This window comes from Labrus bergylta, chromosome 17 (assembly GCF_963930695.1).
Source record: "Labrus bergylta chromosome 17, fLabBer1.1, whole genome shotgun sequence".
Taxonomy (NCBI): domain Eukaryota; kingdom Metazoa; phylum Chordata; class Actinopteri; order Labriformes; family Labridae; genus Labrus; species Labrus bergylta.
Window position 1 is genome coordinate 7,591,273 of NC_089211.1, and position 23,227 is coordinate 7,614,499.

General features: G+C 43.7%; 2 protein-coding genes across 3 annotated transcripts; both read right to left on the reverse strand.

Moving 5' to 3' along the window:
- Positions 1–5,017: 5,017 nt before the first annotated feature.
- On the reverse strand, positions 5,018–13,010 carry auh (AU RNA binding protein/enoyl-CoA hydratase). The gene is made up of 10 exons (XM_020660174.3): positions 12,764–13,010; positions 12,071–12,138; positions 11,847–11,934; positions 10,515–10,601; positions 9,408–9,500; positions 9,145–9,201; positions 8,104–8,291; positions 7,868–7,918; positions 7,729–7,776; positions 5,018–6,956 (listed from the first exon to the last, which is right to left on the reverse strand). Exons 1-10 carry the CDS (start codon positions 12,960–12,962, stop codon positions 6,879–6,881), a joined length of 957 nt encoding a protein of 318 aa, XP_020515830.2. The 5' UTR covers positions 12,963–13,010; the 3' UTR covers positions 5,018–6,878.
- A 696-nt stretch (positions 13,011–13,706) lies between these two features.
- Positions 13,707–21,746, reverse strand: nfil3 (nuclear factor, interleukin 3 regulated). Of its 2 annotated transcripts, none has more exons than XM_020649413.3 (2): positions 21,550–21,746; positions 13,707–18,324 (listed from the first exon to the last, which is right to left on the reverse strand). In XM_020649413.3, the coding sequence occupies exon 2, from the start codon at positions 18,210–18,212 to the stop codon at positions 16,890–16,892; it is 1,323 nt and encodes a 440-aa protein (XP_020505069.2). In that variant the 5' UTR covers positions 18,213–18,324; positions 21,550–21,746; the 3' UTR covers positions 13,707–16,889. The 2 variants fall into 2 exon arrangements, with proteins under 2 accessions (XP_020505069.2, XP_020505070.2); XM_020649414.3 differs by lacking the exon at positions 21,550–21,746 and adding an exon at positions 20,632–20,729.
- Between the last annotated feature and the right edge of the window lie 1,481 nt (positions 21,747–23,227).

A 23,227-nucleotide genomic window follows, 5' to 3' on the forward strand; every position in this document is an offset into this window, starting at 1 on the left:
GTAAGCTAGAAACGTGCCTTAAGGACGTTAGGACCTGGATGACCAGAAATGTTTTGCTACTTTAGGAGTTCTATTTAATCAAGATATGTCCTTTAGCTCTCACATCAGGCAAATTTCAAGAACAGCCTATTTTCACCTTCGTAATATATCCAAGATCAGGCATAGCCTGTCGCAAAATGATGCAGAAAAACTAGTTACCTCAGTTACCTACTATCATTTGTTACCTCCAGATTGGATGATTGTAATTCTTTTTTGTCAGGGTGCTCTGGTAAGTCTCTAAAGACTCTTCAACTAGTCCAGAACGCTGCAGCTCGTGTACTGACTAGAACTAGGAAAAGGGACCACATTACTCCTGTGTTGGCTTCTCTGCATTGGCTCCCTATACAGTCTAGAATATAATTCAAGATCCTTCTTCTCACTTACAAAGCTCTAAATGGCCATGCACCATCTTATCTTAAGGAGCTACTAGTGCCATACTACCCTTCAAGAACATTACGATCCCAGAATGCAGGCCTGCTAGTGTACTATTAGAGGTAAAGCCTTCAGTTATCAGGCTCCTGTCCTCTGGAATCGTCTTCCAGCCAGGGTCCGGGAGGCAGACACAGTCTGTATTTTTAAGAATAGACTTAAAACTTTTTGATAAATCTTATAGTTAGGGCTGCCGCTGGTGTAGACCAGCTCCTAGTTATGCTGCTATAGGCTTAGACTACCGGGGAACTGGCACCTTGAGCTCCTCTCTCTCTCTCTCTCTAAGCAGAGTGTAAGCCGGATGGTGATAACCACATCAGCTATGTAATAGCGTGACATCATAGCAGCTTGATACAGTGTAGCCCGCCAATAAACTCACACACTCAACAAAGAAGAACGCTACATGGTAAACAACGGTGGACGTCCAGCACAAGTTATCACCGCCGAGGTCATCTAAGGGGTGGAGCTACGAACTGTCAGTAGTCACAAAAAAACAGCCTTAGTTTTTCTACTAATCGGACGGCAGTGTGTCTAGCTCCGCCCTAGGGTCAGCTCGGGATGCTTGGCACTACAACAGAAAGGTAGCAAAAAAATATGTTGGCACAAATCTGTTATTTTGGTAACATTCCAAACTTCTGACAGTGAAAACACCAATAAATGCGTACCTTACAGAACCAAGCTGAACAGGACCGATTGGTGGAAACGGGTCTTATGAGGTCCTCTCCAGAAATGATGTTAGGATGATTTGTCCATTCTGGGCTTCTGTAGAAACAAGACGGTCTTTAATTAAAAGGACTTGTTGGCTTTGTAGCTATGCAGGTAAAGAAATGACAAATAATAAAACATTTCACGTTTGACCTTTAAACTTGTCAGACTGTTTTTTACTTACTGATTAAATGAGGTTTAAGATGTCTTTAAACCATCTTTTCTTTAAAATTCTTCATTCCTCCATAAACACTGTAAAAATGTGCGTACATGTAGGTTAGTAAACTCAGTTGTTCGTTTTTTGCAGTCAGAGGTTTGTTGATAACTTTTGTACCAGCAGGTGGCAGCAGAGTCAAAGTGACGCCTGACCAAAGACGGAGAAGTAGTGTTTAATGTACCTGTGAGCTTGGCTGATAACATGTAAGAGAAGTTCTTTCAGTGCCGTGGTTTAATCCTGGATATATAATCAGTGTGAAGTAAAATAAACCAACAAGACACAACACTTTACCATCAGATGATAAACTGATGTAAGGAGCCCTGCCCTTTAAAGAAACATTTAAAAGCAGTCTTTAAATCCATACACATGGTTTGCTAAACTTTCCCTTGATGGATAGATGTGCTCAAACAAAGGTGTGTCTGTGACACCTTTAGGAGACTTTGTGAGTTTATGATAACTTTTTGTAAAAGACTGGCTGTTAAATAAAAAACTACTCACATACTTTGTCTTTTAAACTCATTGGTTCAGCAGGCAAACCATCAAATCAACCTCTGAGCCCCAGGAAGTGGTTAGGAATCCCAAACTGGCGTCAAACAGCTCAAAGGAATGGTAACAAAGGTAAATGTGTGATGTCATAAGGTGGATATTACTTTGGACTCGTCAGCTGAGCTGTCTGAGAGTTTGTTAAAGTGAAATGAAACATTCAAAGATGCAGCAGTGTCCTTCTTTTACATCACTGAGACTACAGGGAGACACTGAGGACGACTATCTACAGTGAGCCTGAAGGGACAAAATAGCATGAGATTAATCTTGATTAACTCATTAACTCTGGCAGCAGTATTACATTTTAATGCCTAAAATTGCTGCTGCGGGCAGGTTTCAGATGGAGTGATTTTTTATTTTTTTATCAGTGTTTTTTATTTCATGAGTGAGAGATATGTTCTGCTCTTCAAAGACAGCAGAGTTTTATTCTTTGTTGCACAGGAAAAAAATCAGCAAAATGACAAGACGTCTGCATCGTCCACAGGGGGCAGCATCGTCAAAACAAACTAAATGTTCCTCACAGGTGCTTTAAATCAACTCATCAACAGCTATCATAATGTGTTTGGAACCTGCACTCTGTAAACCTGCACCTCTTACCTCAGATAAACCATCAGTCATGCAGCCCTAAAAGGACAGTTCACCAGAATTAAATAAAGAATCTGTCCTCTCCTAGAAACTATGAAAGCTGATCACCACCTGAAATCGTTTCAGGGGCGTGTCCAGACTTTTTGGACTGGGGTGGCCCGACTGGGGCGCTGACTTGTGCAGGGTTGCCTGAAGTTTGTGCACACACATGAATAAAGATGATTTATTAACCCCCTTATTTCTGCTCTAATCACATCGATTTTTGAGTTGCACATAATAATGGCAACATTTGGGGTGGCCAATAAGATTTCAAAGGGGGCCCCCCTTTGAAATCTTATTGGCCACCCCAAATGTTTCCAGATGGGTTGTTCCACCCATCTGGAAACACCCCTGGGTAGAGGTCAGTGTGCCCGATTGACTTTTTCTTTTATTTAGCCCTGTGATTATTTAGAAACCTGTCCAGGTTGTATACCCCGGTTTGAACCTGGCGGCGTCAGCTAACCTGATTGTGACCGTTTGAAAAGAGCAAACATTGAAAGATGATCGATGGATTGAAACAGATAACCAGCAGGAAAAGCACAAGTTTGAATAACATCAAACAGAGATTAGCCGTCACTCTGTTCTGGCTTGGCGGGACTTGATAAAAACTGTTGATAATAAAATCTATATTATTGTAACATCCTCCGGTGCTCAATCAATGTTTCCACGGGCCTGTTGAGGTGAAGTTGATTTAGTGAAGTTCTGATGTCAGAGGTATGTTTTCATAAACCTCACTACTCTCTACCAAATAGGCAGTTTGCAGATCATAACTGAAGCTATGCTTACAAAGTTGGAACCTGCCTGACTCTGTTGAAATAACCTGCGGTTTCATTAACGTCCAGAAACACCTGTAACGACAGTTTGAACAGAAACAGTCTGAGTGCACGACCAGAGAGGAAAAAAAAAACCCGACTGAGCTGACCTGCCAAGACAAAAAACAAAAAAACTAAAATAGATGAACTTTTGAAATCTTTATGAAGGTTGTCGTTACTGTTACACCTTTTACGTCCCCCGAGAGGTGGTCGGGGTCGGGCCTCCAGTATTGGGGAACCGGTCGGTCTTTCTTTTACGCAACCCTGAGCTGTGGTGGGATTCCCCCCGGCTCTGTGCTGGGACATCTGCCGGAAGGAGGCAGCCACAGTGGTGATGTGCAGCCTGAAGTCAGGCTCTGTGCAGCAGCAGCATGAAGCCACAGGGCAGCCTGCACGCAACCGCCGGCCAGGGCCTCAACTGTCTGCTCACACACACACACAACACACATATACGCATTACACACACGCGCACACGCCTGCTTATATCCTCATGCCCCCTCTGACCCTGCCCTCAGCTTTGCATGTCTATCTTTTAACCTGACAACGAACTGAGTCCTGATCTCAGAGTAGGAAAACATGCAGCCTCTGTGATCGACACTCAGGTACACAGAGAAAAATAAAACCAAGTGAAGAAGAGGATCTAAGAGGAACTGAAGGTGCAACACAAAGAATACCACTCATGTACTTATAGAGCCATTATGCAAAAATTATAATTGAAGGAAAAGAACTGTTGAAGCAGTTTTTATGTCCGTCTTCTCGATAGACATGCCTCTTAAAAGCCTAACCCTTTCTTCTTTTCATCCATGTGTGTGTGTCTAAGTGTGTTGTTTTTGTGTACATATATTTATTGATGAATGTTTAGTTAGTTACTGTATGGTCTGACTGTGGTGTGTGGTTACGTTGCTGTATTGTTGCTGGGTGCACTGGGATGTCATGTGTATTGTTGTGTTGTCATTTTGGAAATCATGGAAGAATAAATGCTGCTGCTGTGAGAAAGCCATGGGTGGTTCTAGGCAGGGGCCAAAAGGGGCCAGTGCCCCTGTAACACTGAGCTTGGTCCCCCTCCAAAAGGAAGAGCCCCCTAATAACAAAGCATTTGACTTAACAACCAGACTCACAATCTAGTATTAAAAACTGTTACTGAAACAAATATAAATTAATGATAAGCATGGTATTTTTAAATGGTATTTAATGATGTGTGCTATTATTTGGCATAATATATTTTTTAAAGTGATAATCTTTATCTATTTTTCCTGGGTTTCGGACTCTTGAACCCTCCGATTCCCAACCCAAGTCATTACAGACTGAGCTACTGCCGCCCAATAAATAAATAATATATGTCTTGGTCTGGTCCCGGTCTCAAGAGTATTCTGGCCTCGGGGAATGTCTTGGTCTTTGTTAGTGTGGTCTTGACTAAAACACTACCACATGCTCAGGCTTTAGTTCTCATCACAGCGGCCGGCGGTTTGATTGAATCTAACCTTTGCTGCCCGTCACTCCCCCCCCCCGACCGGCAATCTCCTACGAGCACTTCCTGTCTATCTTCAGCTCTCCTCTCCAATAAAAATGTAAAAATTTGCCCAACGAATAATATATTGTTATGTTGGTGTCGATGGTGTGCTTTGAAACAGACTGCAGAGGAAGCATCTTTTCTGTGCGACAGATTTATTCACAGCAGTGAGACGAGGTCTAACAGACCGTCTCCATGGCGACAGGTTCATTGAAGCAGTTTGAGGCTTTTTACTGATTTACAAACACAAGTCACATTAACAAAGATCAATGAAAACTCCACATTCTGGTACATAAAATCAACAGAAACTAAAACAGACAAGAAGGAAAAGAAAAAGGCAACTCAGTGGAGGTGACGTAAATGATGATGTCACTGCGTTTCTGTGGAAACAAATCTGAACTCACAAACACACAAGGCATGGCGTATACATTCTCAGGTGTTAAAGGACAACAACACACGTTATTATTTGTTCTCTCACGTCCTGAAACAGAAGATGGAGACGTGCTTTTTCTGTTTCAGACGTTCTCGAGAGTTTAACGCGTTTGTCGCTCTGTCGCAGTCAAACAGCACGAGGTCGACACAGAAACTCTGTCATGGCTTTTAACGCAGTGAACGATTCTACCTGCAGAGATTATTTTTATCAGTGATTAAAACTGTTATTGGTTACTCACTGAAACAGAACCACACGCTGATGAAGGCAGAGAGATGTGGCAAAGAGCTCTTAAAGGCTTAATATGCGATTTTTTGATCCACCAGATGTCGCCCTTGAGCACCAGCATGAAACTAAAACAACTTGCGCTGCATTGCTGTGTTAGCATGCTAATGCTAGCAATCTTTATTATTATCTTGTATCTTCACACTTCATGTAAATTTACCAGAAATGACCGTGATCTAAAAACGCTTATATGACATTGAAATAAGCTGTGAGTCGCATATAATCGCATATAAAGCCTTTAAAGAAACAGTACGTCGACGCTGTAGTGTTACTGAGCTTGTCAGAAGTCTGGATAATTAAACACTTAACGATACGACAGGTTTGAAAACAATCTGTTGTTTTAATGGTCGGTAGTATCGAAAAGTACAGACTCTTTAAAAAAAACAACTTGTCTTCGGTCGGATGTTTAACTAAAATGCTGTCGAGAGAGAGAGAGCATGGACTACATTGCCAACTAATTTCTGCAATGTGTGCAGGAGTTCGCGGGCAGTTTTTGGTAATTAAAAACAAGCAAATAGCCATCAGTGGAAGACTAGGACTTCTATTTTTTGTTTTCGTAAAAAAAAAAAAAAAGTGCAGATGCTAATGGCCAGCTGCATTGGTTCAATCTATCACAACTTGTCCCCATCTCACGACCAAACCATCCACACGACTGCTGAGGTTGTTCTCTACATCTGCTGATTTTTAGTTTGAGTGTGGACAGAAATCTGAACGGAGAAACTTTCCATTTAAATGTACTTTAAAGTAAAAACATAGAAATGTGGATGTAGAACAAGTTTCCAAACTTCCACCCCCTGACCTTTATTTAGCTGTGTTTAATGATTTATTTGCACAAACGTCCGATGTTAGTTTGCGTTTTTCTAAATGTTCTATATTTGTGCTGAACTAAAGCTTCTGATGCATACCTCTGAGTGTTTTTTTCTGGCTCTCTGATTGGTTCTCTAGTCAGGATGCTACTGTTAGTAACTAACTGCCAATCATTCTACAAACGGCAGGAGAGTAATTCATGTTAGTGAGTGAGTAGTTCATGTTGGAGGTGTTCAGTAAGTTAATGCTCTGTTAGTTGTCTTCACATCCTTCAGCGTTAGACGACACCCCCAGCAACTGCTAGGCCGTGAAGTCTTCAGTCAAACCAGAAGGTGGGAGGGGTCCCCGATGTCCTGCCGGCACACGGTCGTCCGCGGGGTTCTGTACAGGCGGATGTGTTGACGTGTACAGAGTCGGCCCGTTAATGTTGAAAGCAGTGGAGCAGAATGAGAGCTGGAGGCAGAGAGAGAGACCGCCTCACTCGCCCTTAAAGTGAGGACGCCTCTTCTCCTTGAAGGCAGCCAAACCCTCCAGACGATCTTTAGTCGGAATCACCTGAAACACAACACGCGTCAGACCCCTCCTCCTCAAGTCAAAGCTAAGCCCCTCCCATAAACATCTGAGACCCTGCATCCAGAGGTCACCGCCTTTTATATCCACGACGAGAAGAATTGTTAAAACCATCTCTTAATATATTGTTTTACACATCGTCTTTGAACCGCTCTGAATACCTGAACCTGCAGAAATAAGTTCAGGTTATTCAAACTGTGTGACTACGAGGCAAACAGCGGAGCAAGCCATCAAAGTCTGTCAAAAGTGAGGAGTCCCTTCTTCATCACGCCGTGTCCTATCAGCACGTGAGCGTTATAAATCGCCACGCATCTCGCATAATCGCACGCACTTCACCTGTTAAATATATAATTGTCTGTGAATTTCAGTTTACCCTCTCAAACAGTAAAACATGTGGTGCATTTATTTTGAAGTTGGACAAACTTAAGTGTGGTGCTTTTATTTTGAAGATAAACAAAAAGAAGTGAGGTGCTTTTATTTTGAAGGGGAACAAACAGAAGTGTGGTGCTTTTATTTTGAAGGTGAGCAAACTGAAGTGCAGTGCTTTTATTTTGAAGGTGGACTAACAGAAGTGTGGTGCTCTTATTTTGAACGGGTCTAACAAAAGTGAGTTGCTTTTATTTTGAAGGGGGTCAAACAGAAGTGTGGTATTTTTATTTTGAAGGTGAACAAAAATAAGTGAGTTGCTTTTAATTTGAAGGTGGACAAACAGAAATGTGGTGCTTTGTATTGAGGAGTTATCTGTTCCATTACTCACCTGGGAATAACACGCCTCTTCAATCGCCAGACCCGTGGACAAATCGACCTGAGAGAAGAGGAGAAGTCAGGTGATCATTTAAGGACAAAAAGGCGGGAAAACAAACCCTGAGTGGAAAATGACGAGCAGGAAGTCTTACCTCTATTCCCTGGTTGATCGCCAGTTTTGCCATCCTAACAGCGATTGGACCCTGAAGACACAAAAACAAACAGTGACTTCCTTCTTTTCATGAATCAAAGTGTTTTCACCCCTGCTGGTTCAGCTCATCCTGCTCCGAGATCACTTCACCCCCCCCCCATAAATATCGAGGCTTGAAATGGCGTTCTGAACAGTTCCTCCATCTGTTCTCCTTTAATGTTTTTTTTTTTTTCTTACCTGAGGGTTGATCTCTCGTGAGAGCTCCAGAGCGCGCAGGTACGCAGCGTCCCCGCTCTCGTTCTGCTCCACGGAGTGATTGACCAGACCCAGACGACACGCCTCCGTCCCGTCCACCACCCGCGCCGCAAAGATCAGCTCCTTGGCCAGAGAGACGCTGATAACACGAGGGAGACGCTGCGTCCCTCCTGCACACGGGGAGAGAGACACATCTAACCACGTGCTTCAGCATGCTGTGAGCTTCAACCAATCAGCATCCAGGACTGACTGCGTTCTTAAATGCCTTCAGTTAAGCTCGCTGCACTGACCTGAGCAGTTCAAACACGATAGATATCGACAAGAGGTGTGACTTCTAAACGTTTAAACGCTAAATGTTTACTTAAAAACAGGTCGGAAATATACTTGAGCGGCGCGCCCAGGCATCGTCTGTTATTAACAAGCCGGCCGCCAACGTGCAAACATTTAGCAATTTGGTCAGTTTTGCGCACCACTAATATCGACTCTCTGTATAAACGATCGCACGTCATGGCCTGTGGAGTTTTTGGCGCTGGCTGGCTCGTTTCAAATACAAAACAAATGTAGCAGAGCGGCTGTTTTTTGTTGCTGTGCTCACTGCACTGTCAGTTAAAAACATTTCAACTTTTGGAACAAAGCAGCGATTATCAATGTCACTTCTCCCTCATCGACCAATCAGAATCAAGACGGGGTGGGACTTAACCAATCAGCTTTAACAACAACAACGGCGGAGGAGACGCTCCATTGACTCGTCTTTATGAGGGATCAGTTTCCAGGTAGAGCTGCTGATGATGTCAGGACACGATGACTTTACAACGCCTTCATGTCTTTGAATTACAGAAAATATTAAACACACAGAGCTAACGGACATCACAGAGGGAAGCAGAAGTTAAGTTTCGTAACCTAGCAACAATGAAAATGTCACCAGAAACCGAGGTCTGTGGACACAGACGCTCAGTGTTGTTGTTCATGAAAGTTAAGACGTCTGTAAAGAACATTAAAATAATAATAAAAACATGGCCTTACCGGCTCCTGGAATAATTGCAAGTTTGGTCTCAACCAATCCCATCTTTGCATTATTGGCTAAAAAAGATCAAAGAGAAGACGCCTAAACATTCAGACATGAACATGATTACACAGAAAATCTCATCACATTGACTGAGATTCATTTATCATCAAATCAAGATTACATCGTTTATATCAAAGGTTCAGTCACATTAAAACGTTTATTAATGAAAAGCTTCAACATGTCCGTCTGTAACGTTAAACAAAGGGTCTCTGAGTCTTACAGGAAATTCTGATGTCACAGGCGAGCGCCATCTCCAGACCTCCTCCTAAAGCTGCTCCGTCGATGGCAGCGATGGTCGGGACGGGAAGGTTACCTGGACGAGAAAAGACAGACAAGGAGACGGTTAAGACTACGATGTGAGAAGAAGGATCGTCTTCACTTCTGACGGGTCGACCTTGATTATAACGAGGCAGAGAGACTTTCAGACGAGCAGAGAAAAGGTCGTCTGAACCCGTTCTTGAGTTTAGCCTTTAGAAGTGGTTCAACAAGGTCTGAAGGTCTCCACGTTAGACTTCAGGGATCTGAGATGTTCTGGATTCTTTTAAACGACCTGGAGGCCGGCCCGTCTGGCTGAAGGCGTCCTGCCTGATGTATTTTTGATCGTGGTCGTACTCGTTTATTTCACGTCCTTTAAAGCAACAACATGCAGTTGTTCAGATTGGCGCTCTTTTGCACCCTCTGAAGGTCTTAAGAGTGTAACTGCACACTTGGGCGGTCTTGACTGCCCCTCACAGACGACGTACATTTGTTAACAAGCAGAGGAGCGGCGTTGTGAGAAGACAAAGAGCAACTGGCAGGGTGCAGCACTGTTAGCTCTGCTAGCGTCTGTTGAGGAGAAACATTTTGTTAAAAGATGGATTTACCATCGACGACTTCACCGACCTCCACGGTGCATGGGGAGGTCACAAAGCTCCAGCGACACGAGGATCAACTCTATTAACAAATTAGACCGGATGACGCCGATGACAACCACAGGCCGGAACGTGTCGGGCTAATTTGTTAATTAAGTTGATCTTCAAACTCCAAGTGTTGCTGGAGCCTTTTTTAAGATTTATTTTTGGGCTTTTATTGGAGAGATAGGACAGTCAGTGAGAGCGAGAGAGGGGAATGACATGCAGGAGAGGAGCCACAGGTGGGATTTGAACCTGGGCCGCCTGCTTGGAGGTTTGATACATGGGGTGCGCGCACTAACGACTGCGCCACCAGCGCCCCTTACTGCTTTCTGACCTCTATTTATTTTGAGATATGACTCTGATTAGATGACTCTCTGCTAAACACGAGACAACGATGTCACCGACAACGCTCTACAACGAGAGCGATCGCTTACCGAGCTCTGTGATGAGCGCTCGGGCTTTGGACACAAATGGTCCGACTTCACTCTGGTGCATCTTCACCCGCTCCTTCAGGTCGGCACCTGCAAACAAATAAAAACACAAACAGAGCATCAGCATCACACAGAGACCAGGAAGAAGTGGTCAGTCTGCCACGCCCCACAGACGCCGAGTATCTGAACGAGAGTCTGCTCTCTGATTTATCCACACGTCTTAAAACAGCTGATTAACGGTAAGATCCGGTGTACAAGACCCCGTGTCCACGTAACAGTTTTTTTATGAGCGCCAGCGTCTTTTTCCATATGTTTCAATGAGTAGAGAGCGTTCGCAGCAGAAAGTGGCCGCCTGGAGAAAAAAGTGTGCTCAAGTTGAAAACCTTTCAACTTTTCAGAAAGCCGCTGTTGACGTCACGGGCGCTCTTTTCCAGATGTTTGATATTCCCCGTAGTTTTGCCTCCTACTGATTGTGTCTTGTACCCACGTCCTCCTTGCTCCGTGTCTGATCTGGAAATAAACGATCTCAAATATAAAACATGCAGTAAAAACGTAACAGAGCAGTGTCGGTCATACAGCGGCCGTTATCAACACACTGTTGTCATGGAGACAGGACAGACGTACCACGCTTTTCTTCTCGCTTCATGCAAACACTCCAAGCGCACAGCCAGCGCTTTACTGCTCGGAAAAAAACGCTAGGTGGACACGAGGCCGAAGACGCACTTTAAATACACATTAATTCAGCTAAAAAGTGCTTCTTATAAACCAGTGGGAACAATATACCAGTATACAATTCTTACTCTTTAGAGCAGCTGGCCCCATCACACACGGAACCTGGCCCGATCGAAAAACACCTCCCCCATTTGTCGTGTATTGCACGCCGTGCTGGGACACATAGCGACCCAGACCAGGCTAGCTGCACCGCTTTTTAACATCTTTCATCCGTCACGAGGTCATAATCATGCACGTAAAGAAAACTGTGGGATATCGTTCAGGAAATTAACCTCATGGAACGCTCTTCTTTAAGTTACCGAGTGACCTGCGGAGTCGGGCAGCGCGACTCGCAGGGTGAGGGTCTGTAGGCTTCTTCACAACTTTCACTGCAGACTGAAAGAGCAACACAGCTGCACAGAGACTGTGACTTTACTGAACACAATCAAAATCATCATGCAGGAAGGAAGCTTAGACCCTTTGTCTCGCTGGGAGGCGACTACAATCACACTGTGATGGTGCGACTTATATTCCAGACAGAACATGACAAATAGTGAACACAACATGAACTAAACTGGAAACACATTTTAAACAGTCAGTGAATCATAAAGAGCGAGAGTGAACCTGCACAGAAGATCCCGGGAACCAAACTGCAAATGATGACGCTGCGCACTTTGTTGTTCTTCTTGATGTCCTCCAGCGTGTCAAACATCTGAAAAACACATTTTAATGTACAACATGTGGGTATAAGAAGAAGTGACAGCAACGCAGACTTCTCTGAGTGACGCAGAGAAAAATCTCTCTCATGTTGAAATGGATGTCATATAAATATAAATATCTGTATTTACCATTTTGACCAGATTCTTGCTGATGGCATTTTTGGCTTTTGGTCGATTTATACCAACGACGACGATACCTGAAAGACATGATGACATCATGCTCGTTAAAGGTAATACACACCTTCTTAAAATGTTTTATCAGGCTGCCGGGGACATTTCATCAGATCATTAATCAATCATACATCAGACATCACCAACCACGCTGCATGGGTCGCCGTGGTCAGTAAGAACGTGTGCTGCTGGGACGGTCCGATGCATCTGGAGGAATTTAGCAGTGAGAACTGTTTACAAATATCTTCATTACGTTTTATTTTAGGGGGCGGGGCTAAATATTTGGTAGGACTTGCAGCCCAAACTGTGGAGCGAGTTGCAGGTTTGTGCAGTCTGATTCTGTGGGTACACTTTGTATTTGCACTCTGGAGCATTAATGATGAAAAGAACAGAAAAGTAAAACGTGCAGCTGCTCACAACAAAGTATCACATTTGTCTTCACAAAAAGTTGTAACTATTTTTTTCTCCACTTAAAGTTTGACGTCAACACGTACTTCCTGATTTGGTTGTGGGCGTGGCCTCCGCTGCGTCCGGGGCCGGGTGATGTGTTTACACCTGTAACTTTCTGATTGACAGCAGCATCGTTACCATCGTTACCGCTTTAACCTCTGTGTTACATGTGGAGTGACGCGGTTTATTAGCGGAACTTACCGGAGTCCTCTCCGTCGAGGTATCTGACGCGCAGGTCATCCTTGGAGTCGGAGCTGTAGCCTCGTGTCGTCGCTTTACCGGACAAAACATACTGTCTCGTGCAGGCGGTCGCCGCAGCTATCCTGCACGCGCTGTCCCGGTCTGCTGTGTGCACGCGGAAGGCTTGTATTAAGGCTCTCCGTCCCACCAGGACCGCCATGACGAGAAGCTGCAGAGATGTTTGACTTTCAACTATGAACCGGGTCACGTGGTGCTGTCACGTGACTTAATGCAGTCCCTCCCCCTTCAGTTAACAGCAGGTGAACAGTATGTACTGCAGACAGCTGAGGCATGCAAAGTGACGACAGAGAGAGAGAGAGAGCATAAATAAATAAAGTAATAAATTAATAATTACGGAAGCCTGGCGGACATAAATTCAAATAAAAAACTTTAAAGGTCCAGTTTAAAGAAAAGACAGGTTACATGGGAAAAACGCACAATACAAACCTTATGTGTACAAAAGCACAATAAAAGTTCAGTTTATGTACTATAAGCTATAGGGTGTATATATATATATATATATATATATATATAATACATTACTATAATAACAACGTAATTTAATCTCTCTTCTTAAGAAATTAACTCATCACGGGAAAAACCAGCGAAATAACGTGATAAGTAAGTCTTATTCTTTATCAAGGGAAAATGAAGTAGAATAAATGTATTGATGCCTGTCCTCATCCTCCTTTCACATCATTTCTTCATGTTTGTTAAGTGTCTTTGAGAACCTAGAAAAGCGCTACAAATATCTAATTATTATTATTATCATTATTAAAACAGCATCCTCCTCCTGAAAATGCTAACTTCAATCTGCTTCTCCCCTCGTCTCTGGGGAAACAACACTCTTCTAAACACACACTTTGAATGTGTACAATAAATAAAAAAGAAAACACATTCATGATTCAGTGACAAGACGTTTATTGTAAACAAAAACTCACCATTACAATAAGTTGAGAAAAGTGTTCAGATACAGAAACCTGGACGTCAGGCTGCCATCATCATCAGACTCACCGGTGACCAAGCTGTGTCATGACCCCTGACTGTTCTGGGACATTTAATGTTACATTTACAAACGCTGGACCGTTGGAGATATTTCGATGATGAGGACAGACGTTTTTCACAACGTGGCCTGAAAGTTTAAAAAAATATCAAACACAAACACACAAAGAAAAAAACAAACAAAAGTGAAGCAACGACTACTCAACCAACAGAGAAGAAGAGCATTTTTTAAGATAAACTTGAACTTCAACCAAAAAATCTGTGACTTGGTGACTTTTTTAATTTAAACTCCAGCAGAGTTGGAGGAATGTGAAGCTCGGTGTTTGTGGAGTCGTCTCAGCTCACCGCTCACAGGAATGCAGAAACAAAGTCTTCAATGTGTACAAAGTACACAGAATGACTGTGGCGATGAAGGAGAGCAGGATTAACACGAGGAACCCGGGCAAGAGAGGGAGAACAGAATGCAGAACTTTACAGGTTTGGGATTTTCTCACAGATTCCTTAAAGTTTCCTAGAGAGAACTTTTTTTTTTTTTTACAGGAAAAAGAAAGAAATTACAGGAAGAAATCAGGATTGTCCTCAAAACTCAGGTTCAACTCATGCAAAGTGAATCTGTTTTCCTTTTCATTGCCTAAAGCATTATTCTCTCTAGATGTCTTTGCATGTTTATTTGTCTTTCTGCAAACTCATTACATCATCTCTGAACTTCAAACATCCCATAATGATCTGGTAGAGTGCTTCTTGTTTCCTGTGAACTCAGTGAACTAAGGTAAGTTTTTGAATTTATTTACTGATGAGGATTCTGCAACTTTACAAAGTTTCAATGCAGAGCATGAATCTGAACTTTTGCACAGACAGAGAGCTCATTTTCAACTCTTGTCGAAAGACGATCCATGACTAGAAGTCTTTTGAAATGTACATGTACGGAGGCTATAGCCCTCGTTGTAGTGGCCCTGGGTTCAAATCCAACCTCGCCCCATTGCTGCCTGTCACCCCTCACTCTCTCTCCTCTCAACATTTCCTGCCTCTCTTTAGCTGTCCTCTCTGATAAAGAAAGCAAAAGCTGCTTTTTAGTGACATTAAACTAAATGACTCCTCAGATGTGAAGATTTAGTGAAACATCAAAACACAAACACATTGACAAAGACAAAAAACTTTGCAGAGTATTCAGAGGACATAAAACTTGTACCTGCAGGATGAGACATGCCGGTCTCTAAAATATTAAAATACCACTGAAATACTTTATCTCAACATTTCTTTTTTGGGCTTTTTAACCTTTAATGGATAGTTCAGCTGAAGAGAGACGGGATGTGTTGAGAGGAGAGAGGGGGGGATGACATGCAGCAAAGGGTCAAGGACAGATTCAGACCCACAGCCACTTTGACAAGGACTATAGCCTTCGCTCATGGGCAGCACGACATAAGGCGCTCCCATGTTGTTTCTCTAAAGAGAATCGGGTGCATGAGTGGCCTGTAATTAGTCAAATGAACATCACTTCCACAAACATGGAACGTGCACCATCTATTTCTTTAATTACCCCGACCAAAATAAAAAGTTATCACCAGGAAATGTTCAGAAATAAAAATAACTCTGCTAAAACTTTCCTCTAAAAACGCCTCCACCCACTGTTCTTCTGTCACCACACCGACATAGAACAGATCGACGACACGCACTCTTTGTTGAACTTAAACATGACAGATTTCAGTTTTAAGGCATAAAACGGCCTGACAGCAAAAACCCCCGCTTTAAAAAAAGAAATGTTGATATGATGGAGCCAGACTCTGTAAAGCAGTCTGAGTGACAGCTGGTGTAATAATGAAGTTAAAGGTAGAGTCAGTAACGTTTTCCTGAAAGGGAAATTATGATGAGCCCAGGAGGAGGAGGGGCCCAGTTTGAATGTTGTGTTTACAAGCTGCTACTGACTCCACCTTTAAGAGCTTCACACCTCATCCAACACATTAATAATCACTAAGTAATGGATTCTCAAGTAACAAGCAGACATCCTTTATTCAGGCTCCTTCTACAGCGGTGACAAACACACGCTCAACAAATCAATGTGAGTATTCATATTCATCAATCTGCTGCTTTAGTCTGAAGCAGAAACACAGTTTTCAATCAACCAGCTCATTACAGATCCTCCACGTTTGACAGTTTGACCCAAACAGCCAATTAAACCAACATTAACACACATCCTGCACAGATCAGGACGTCTATCCTCCTCTAAAGGACGTCATGCTGCAGGTCAGAGGGGATTTAATAAAGAGGAAGTGTTGTGTTTAAATGGAAAAAACTTAAACAGTGGACTAAGAAACGGCGACGTAGAAGCAAATGGAGTGACTGATAACTGTGAAAGGTTTGGTTGGAGAAGAGGATCTAAAAAGTGAATTTAGCCTATTTGAGTAGAGCTCATTTTCCTCTGGTGTCACTCTCAAGGTGAGATATGTTTCTGACAATCCACTGCATCTGTTTCAGTGTATTACTAACACAAGCTCAAACAGTGAACAGAAGAGAGAAGGAGACGGAGACAGGAAAACTCATGTTTAAGAGAATGACTGGTTGGCAGAGGCAAATGACGGTTATGAGGCGACTTGCAAAATGTGCACACAAAAAAAGCTATAAAACTTTTAAACACTGGGAAACAAAGTTGTCGAGTCTCACATCAAATTCAAAAAGCGTTAACTCTACGCAGTGCAAGAAGTGTATAAGTTCATCTTTGTTGGGGCTTAAAAAAAGTCTTAAATTGGATTTTAAAAGTGTGCATTAAACTCTACTTAAAACGACTCGTACGCCTCTCAGCAGAACGTCTTTAGAGCTTTTTATCCGGTGCAGAAAGTCAGAGAAAAATGGCCGCTGTGTAAATGTCGTAGAGTGTGTATAAAGAGGAGTATTGTACATTATGCTGCATGTACCATCTGAGCTATAACACACCACTTTCACTCAGCCTACGTCACAAACAAGCCGCTTTTTTTCTCCTCAACAGACTCCGCCATCGTTCAAACGCGCGATGATAAAAAACATGTCTGAACCCTAATATGAACCACACAGTGCAACAGCAAATACAGTGAGAATACAAAACATACAAAGGTCATTCACAGAAACCCTCCTTTGATGCTGACTCGGTGTGATCAGCGGTGCTTTTGGTCGACTCTATCACGGCGCCGTGCTGTGTTGTGATCAGTCTTTTCAGAGTGGCCATCTGTGCCGACAGGTCAGCGAGTCCCTGTGTCGGATACGAGGGGTGAGAGTGTGCACGGGACGGGTCTCCGGCGTCCACAGGGGGGCTCCAAGTCAGCCTGCTACTCTTCTGCAGGGTCTCTGTGCTGCTTTTGTGCAACTGCTCGGCCCGCTGGGTCCAGTCCTGCATGTCGGAGACCTGTGAGGACAGAGGACACAGGGGGGGCCGGGGGATCCCCGAGGAGTCCTGAGCGGGCCGGTAGCATCCTCCTTCTGATGCGCTGATGGGAGGGGAGGACTTTCCGGAAGGCTCGTACTCAGGGTCGATGGCCTCCACTTTGATTTGGATGGTTCTGGCTTTGATGCGGAGCTTGTGGGGCAAAGCTGAAGAACCTGAATCGGGCACTTTGTGTGTGGAGACGATGACACTCCTCTGGTCGGCTACAGACGGCGTCAAACCTTTAGGAACCTGCTGCTCATCCTCGCCGTCAGAGGATTTACTCACAGCTCCGTCCTCTGAGCTCCGGGGGGAGCTGCTGGACGACCTGGTGATCTGCAGGAAGGAGGCGGGCTGTGAGTAGACTCCAGACAGAGGGTTGGAGATGAACTTCCTGTAGAGTTCATAGGGGCTGCTCCTCTCCTGTGCATAGCTGATGTTCTCTGCCGACTCCTGCTTGACCTCTGCGGTCCTGAAGCCGCCCTGAGCACATGTCTCAGGCGTGTGAGGTGAATGCTTGATGACCGATATGCAGCTGCTGCGAACATGAAGAGGCTCTGAATCCCCGCTGGGACCTTCTCCGGGACTGGGCGGACCATAATCCTGGTAGAGGTCCACAGAACTGGACAACTTCTGGACTTCCTGTGCATACGCCGCCGAGCTCAACAGGCCGAATTTCAGCTTGAGCGACAGCAGCTCGGCCTTCAGGGAGGTGTTCTCCTCGCCGAGCGCCATCAGCTTGTTCTCCAGCACCATGTCGTTGATGCGTCTCTTCTCTCTGGAGCGTTTGGCCGCCTCGTTGTTTTTGCGCCTCCTCTCCCAATACACGTTGTCCTTCTTCTCCTCGGGGATGAACTCCCTTTTCCTGCGACAGCTACTTTTATTCTTGAAGGGCATTGCGGAGATTTTGTGCCCCATCAGGTCTCTGTCGGCCCCTTGTAAAGCCACAGCCAGGACCAGGGCATCCTCTCCGCTGTAGGAACCACTGGAGTCCACTTCCTGTTTGATTGATTGCATATTATCGCTGAAGGCTTCTGTCGATATGCTCAGAAGGTCTTAGCTGTTCACCATACTGCTAGTATGAAGCAACAGTGACAACATTGGATGAATCCACTGATGCTGAAGAAATCTGTTGAAAAACAGACAATGAGAGAAGTTTTAGACGTCGGAGTCAAACAAACTCACATTGAAAGGGGAGTTTTTCTCTAGGCTGGGGGTGGAGATACCAAGGGAGGGGAGGAGATTTCTTTTTTTACCAGAATCCCACTGTGACATCACAAGGAGAGCACATTTGAAACGGAGCATTTTTCTCTGTGTTGTAAGACTTATGCAGACCACAAACAAAGGACTGGATGGGTTTATTTCACATTTTGTGAGTCAGTAGACACTCAGGTTACCCAAATATATGTTCAAAAACACTGTAGAAGTGGATTTTTCAGAATATGTCCCCTTTAAGACAAATACAACAAACGTTTGATAGACATATTCAAACTTGTAATGACACCACCCAAACTGGGAAAGGGGAGCTAATGTGCCTAAAAATTAAGTTTCCAACCAACATAAAAGAGAAGCGTCGTGTTTTTCCCACAACCACCGCCGTCCTCGGTCATGCACGGCCTGCTCCAACCTCCACCTCAGCGAGGAGGAAGTGTGGACAACAGGAACACGAGGAATACAAAAGAAGAAATCCTTCCTGTATATTATCCCATATGCTTTTTTGTAAAGCGTCTCTTTTTGTGAATAATGATTGATTGATTGATTGATTGATTGAGAAGAAGAAAAAGACGACGAACAGCCAATCACGTTGCAGGGATAGGGTTAAGCAGGTGAAATGAGCGACAGTGACACTGAAGGAGGCAGGGAGAAAACATCGCTGATAAGAAAGGACGCTCAACACAAATCCACACAGCAGTCCATGAGAAACTCTAAAGCTCTGAAAGGTACAACGACTGTTTTGTGTAAGAAGTGTGATGGATGAGAAAAGAGAGTGTGACAGTCTAACAGAAAGGTCTCTCTGCAGGGATCCTTTCTGTGATAATGTCAGATACTCAGAATAACAATCTGAACCGGTCAGTGTGGAGAAACTTGAGAACGTTTTTTTTTTAACATTAAGGCCACAAAATATGTGGGAGAAAAAAACCCACACAAAAACACTCCCTTTAATATACTAGTAGGAGTGGATTTCTCCGGCCCTTTAAGAACAGAACATCTGCATTAAGTTTTTGAAAGCGCCCTCCTCCTCCCGGTTTGAAATGATGCTTCAGAGTGGAGTTTTCTTAAAAAGGCAGTTTGGCCTCTTTTGGGCTTCCGAGCTTCCATACATCCAGCACAGAGGAGAGGGAACAAAGGAGTACAGTCAGCTGTAATCATAACACGTGGCCTGGCAGCGGCTCAGAGAGTCCACACACACAGACTGTAACCTGAGGCTGACGCTACACACACACACACACACACACACACACACACACACACACACACACACACACACACACACACACACACACACACTAGAAGCTGCTTTCAACTGTGTTCAAACAAGATATTTATTTCGTTTTCATCTCGTTCTTTGAGTTCCAAATGGCGCTTGGATTGTTTCTATTTTTATCCTGCCCTGTTTCCACAGCAAAAACTACGGAAGCCCAAAGAGGACATGCATCCATACACTTTATTTCTACTTTGTCTATACTAGTCAACAAGGAAAGTTCAGGTGTTTCTCTACATCTCGACTTCTTCATCTCGTCATCTGAGGATGACAACGCTGGTTACCTCGTTAGTCCTCTTTCAAAGTCTCCAGATATGAACTCATTTCTACCAACATTTTTACCCCAAGATAACAAAATAAAAGAGTTAAGATCTCAGAAAACGACCGAAATGTTTCTCGTTATCACAGGAAGATATGATAAAATAAGATGTATGGACGCAGGTCCTCTTAGGGCTTACCCTCTTAGCTTTATAAAAAAAAGTGCTTCATGAATTAAATTAACTTGCAACCTTTCATTAACTGTGACTATTCTCATGATAGTTATAAATGTGATCCTGGTGGAGTATTCCGAAATGCACGCCCTCTTGTCCTTGGAGTGTGTTTACATTAAAGCAGGAAGTGCTTCATGGAAACATGATTCATGTGAGTTATTGCACAGTATCTTTCACGTGTTGGGACATTTTTAAGGTCTCTATGAAATCCCACTTTCATGTGGTCACTGAACGTCTTCTTCTGCAGTTTAAATCCGGCAGCCTCACACTCTCTCACTGTGTCTTTGTGTTGTACAGAGAGTACAGATGTGGCACAGCTCTGCGGGGTTACGCGGGGAGGATTCCTCCCTTTTGTCTTCTTCTCTGACGAGCCCACGCATGACATCAACACTATAATAAGACCACGCACGCGATTTATAAAAAAAAGAAAAGAAAAGAAAAAGGGAAAGGGTGGTGATATTACCGCAACGGGAGCTGAGACAGAGAGCACGGCTCGGCTCGGCCCGTCAACACGTCCTCTTGCCCCAGATTCCTTCATTGTGTCCGGATTACACAATAACCCCCCCCCCCCCCCCCCTCCCCTCTCTCTCTCGGTATGACCGCAGACATTATGCAATATTTACCGGTGAGGCAATAACAATGTGTTTGTTCTGCTCTGAGTGTAATAAATATAAAAAATCTGTTACTGTTTAAGTAATAAACGTGTGTAACAGGCTGTTCCGAGACAATGAGGGCATTCACGCTGTTAATACATGACATCACTGCGTTACTCATGACACTGAAGCGTGGGGGTCTATCTACGCCCTGAGAGGGAGCCCTTATAATGAGCTGAGAATAAACTACATTAAATACATCGCGCTGCCTCTGTAGACCACACACATGTGTTTAGAACTTGTTCTGTGCAGTCAGTCGATAACAGCAGCTCTCATGACACTACAGCCGGACATTTCTAATTCTGGGTTTCACCACTGTGTCGCAATCCGTAAACTCCTGCTCCTGGTAGGCCTCTGTGCCTCACTGCATTTAAATACATGCCTCATATACTTGTGATTATTATCCTTCTTCTGTCAGACAGCCGGGTATAATATGCACAAGGCCTATTTATAGCACGGAATAATGAAGCGATAACAGCCTCGAACTTGCGCTTCACCTCTCATGTAAACGTAAACGTGGTTATTCTAAGTTTAAAACGGGGTTAGCAATCAAACAGGTTATCCACGTGACACATAAATGCACATCATGTTTAAATATAATACTGTAAAGGTAAATATGCACCGCAGTGATTCAGAACACCTGAACACAACACCATCACGCTTCCTCTCTTCCTTACATTAGGACTCAAAGTAAAGCTCCTAATGTAAACCTGAAGTACAAACTGTACCTTTTCTAGCACCTGGTTGGAGGACTCTGTCTCCGCCGGGCTCCCGGCTCAGGGTCCAGGTGTTCCATCAGGTGAAAATAAAAGCAGGTCGTCTTAAAAAAGTCGCAAAAAATCCTACAAGTTGCGGAGCAGCTCGGCTCTCTCCTCCCTTGGCTTTTTCCTCTCAAGGTGGCTCCTGACTCAGGGATCTGTGTTAGTAGGTCACCGCTTAAGTGTATTGGCAGCGCGTGTTGACGTGACAGCCGCAGCAGCCAATGAGAACGCGGCATTTTCCAACTTTATCCAATGACCTCCTGCTTTGGCAGAGCGCTCGGATCCCATTTAAAGCGCGTGTCGTCATCAGCAGTGTGTTGGTGGGGCGTTCATGTGCGTCAGTTCACCACAGCGTGCTTAGATCTTCACGATGACAGAAACACAGTAATGTGTTAAAAAGGGCAGAACATCACAGAGACCTGACTGAGGGTGTTTAATGTGCACGGATGAGCTTTCATTTCACTTCGTTTGATTTACATGTATCTGTTATCAAAATAAACACGTGAGCTCACGTTTACGTGGGCCTATTTGTGTACGTGCAAATTGTTTAATATATGTGTAATAAATACAATATATGTGTTTTAGATTACTTTCATTTATAGCCCTTTAATCCCCCCCTTGAGGTAAAAGGTATTTCACATTCATGGGGGGTCACAGAACATAGACTGTAAAGGAAAGTGTGTGTGTGATAATAACATTTGACTATATAAAAAACTACAGCTACCTTCCTCTACTCAAGATGTAGACATAGGCCTACCTAAAAAATGAAAGACCACCAGGTAATTTATTCTAAATATCGGTAAGAGGAAGGTACAAAGCCAGTAAACAGACATCAATAATAAGAGAGAAAAGTTATTTCAAACACATGCTCACTGTTAGTATTTATGACTGTTAAGATGTTTGAAAAAAAAGATTGTTTACAAAAAATGAAACAAGTGAAGGAGAAACGATTATTAATTGTTTATAAAACGTAGGATGTATATGAAGAGGTTGTAGGTTATATTTTTATATATTTGCCATCTTAAGTAAGTAGGCTAATTTAAAACTTAAGTCATCTTGCAAGAAGGGGGTCTCCGGCAGAGGGTAATGCTCTATCGGGGTCCTTGGCATGACGAAGTTTGGGAAATGTGGCAACTAGGGGAATGGGAGAGGAGCTGTGGCTCAGTGGTATCGGAGGGTCAGGGGTTCAATCCCCAGCTCCTGCAGGTATGTCCGATGTGTCCATGGGCACATATGAATGATGGACTCTTTACTCAGCAGCTTCTACCATCAGTGTGTAAATGTGTAGGTTTGACCTGCGGTGTTAAAGAGCTTTGAGGAGTCAGAAGAAGAGAAACAAACTGAAAAAGCTCAAGTGCCTTTACTCACATTAAATATGAGTTAGAAGGGCAGAGGTCATGAACATAAAATGTCTTTAATGTAAATCTATTGAAAAGGGAAATCATTTGAATGAAGGTGTACGGGGTCTCCAGGTGTATCCTATCAGTTAAAGGCTTTTTCACTGTCCTGTGGGTGAAGCAGAGAGAGAGCGCGCGGTGAGCCTTTTCTGCAGATCCTGAGGTGTTCGTTCAGAAAGTCAGCTTGCCAGCTGCTTGGTGGTTATCAGCGTGACACTTCTTACTTCCTGCCTCCTGCCTCCTGCCTC

Coding starts and splice junctions, on each gene's coding strand:
- nfil3 (XM_020649413.3), bottom strand. CDS start 18,212: ATGCAATCAATCAAACAGGAAGTGGACTCCAGTGGTTCCTACAGCGGA.
- auh (XM_020660174.3), bottom strand. CDS start 12,962: ATGGCGGTCCTGGTGGGACGGAGAGCCTTAATACAAGCCTTCCGCGTG. Junction 12,139..12,763: donor CCTCGACGGAGAGGACTCCG/GTAAGTTCCGCT, acceptor CATGTCTTTCAG/GTATCGTCGTCGTTGGTATA. Junction 7,777..7,867: donor CGATCAACCAGGGAATAGAG/GTAAGACTTCCT, acceptor CTCTTCTCTCAG/GTCGATTTGTCCACGGGTCT.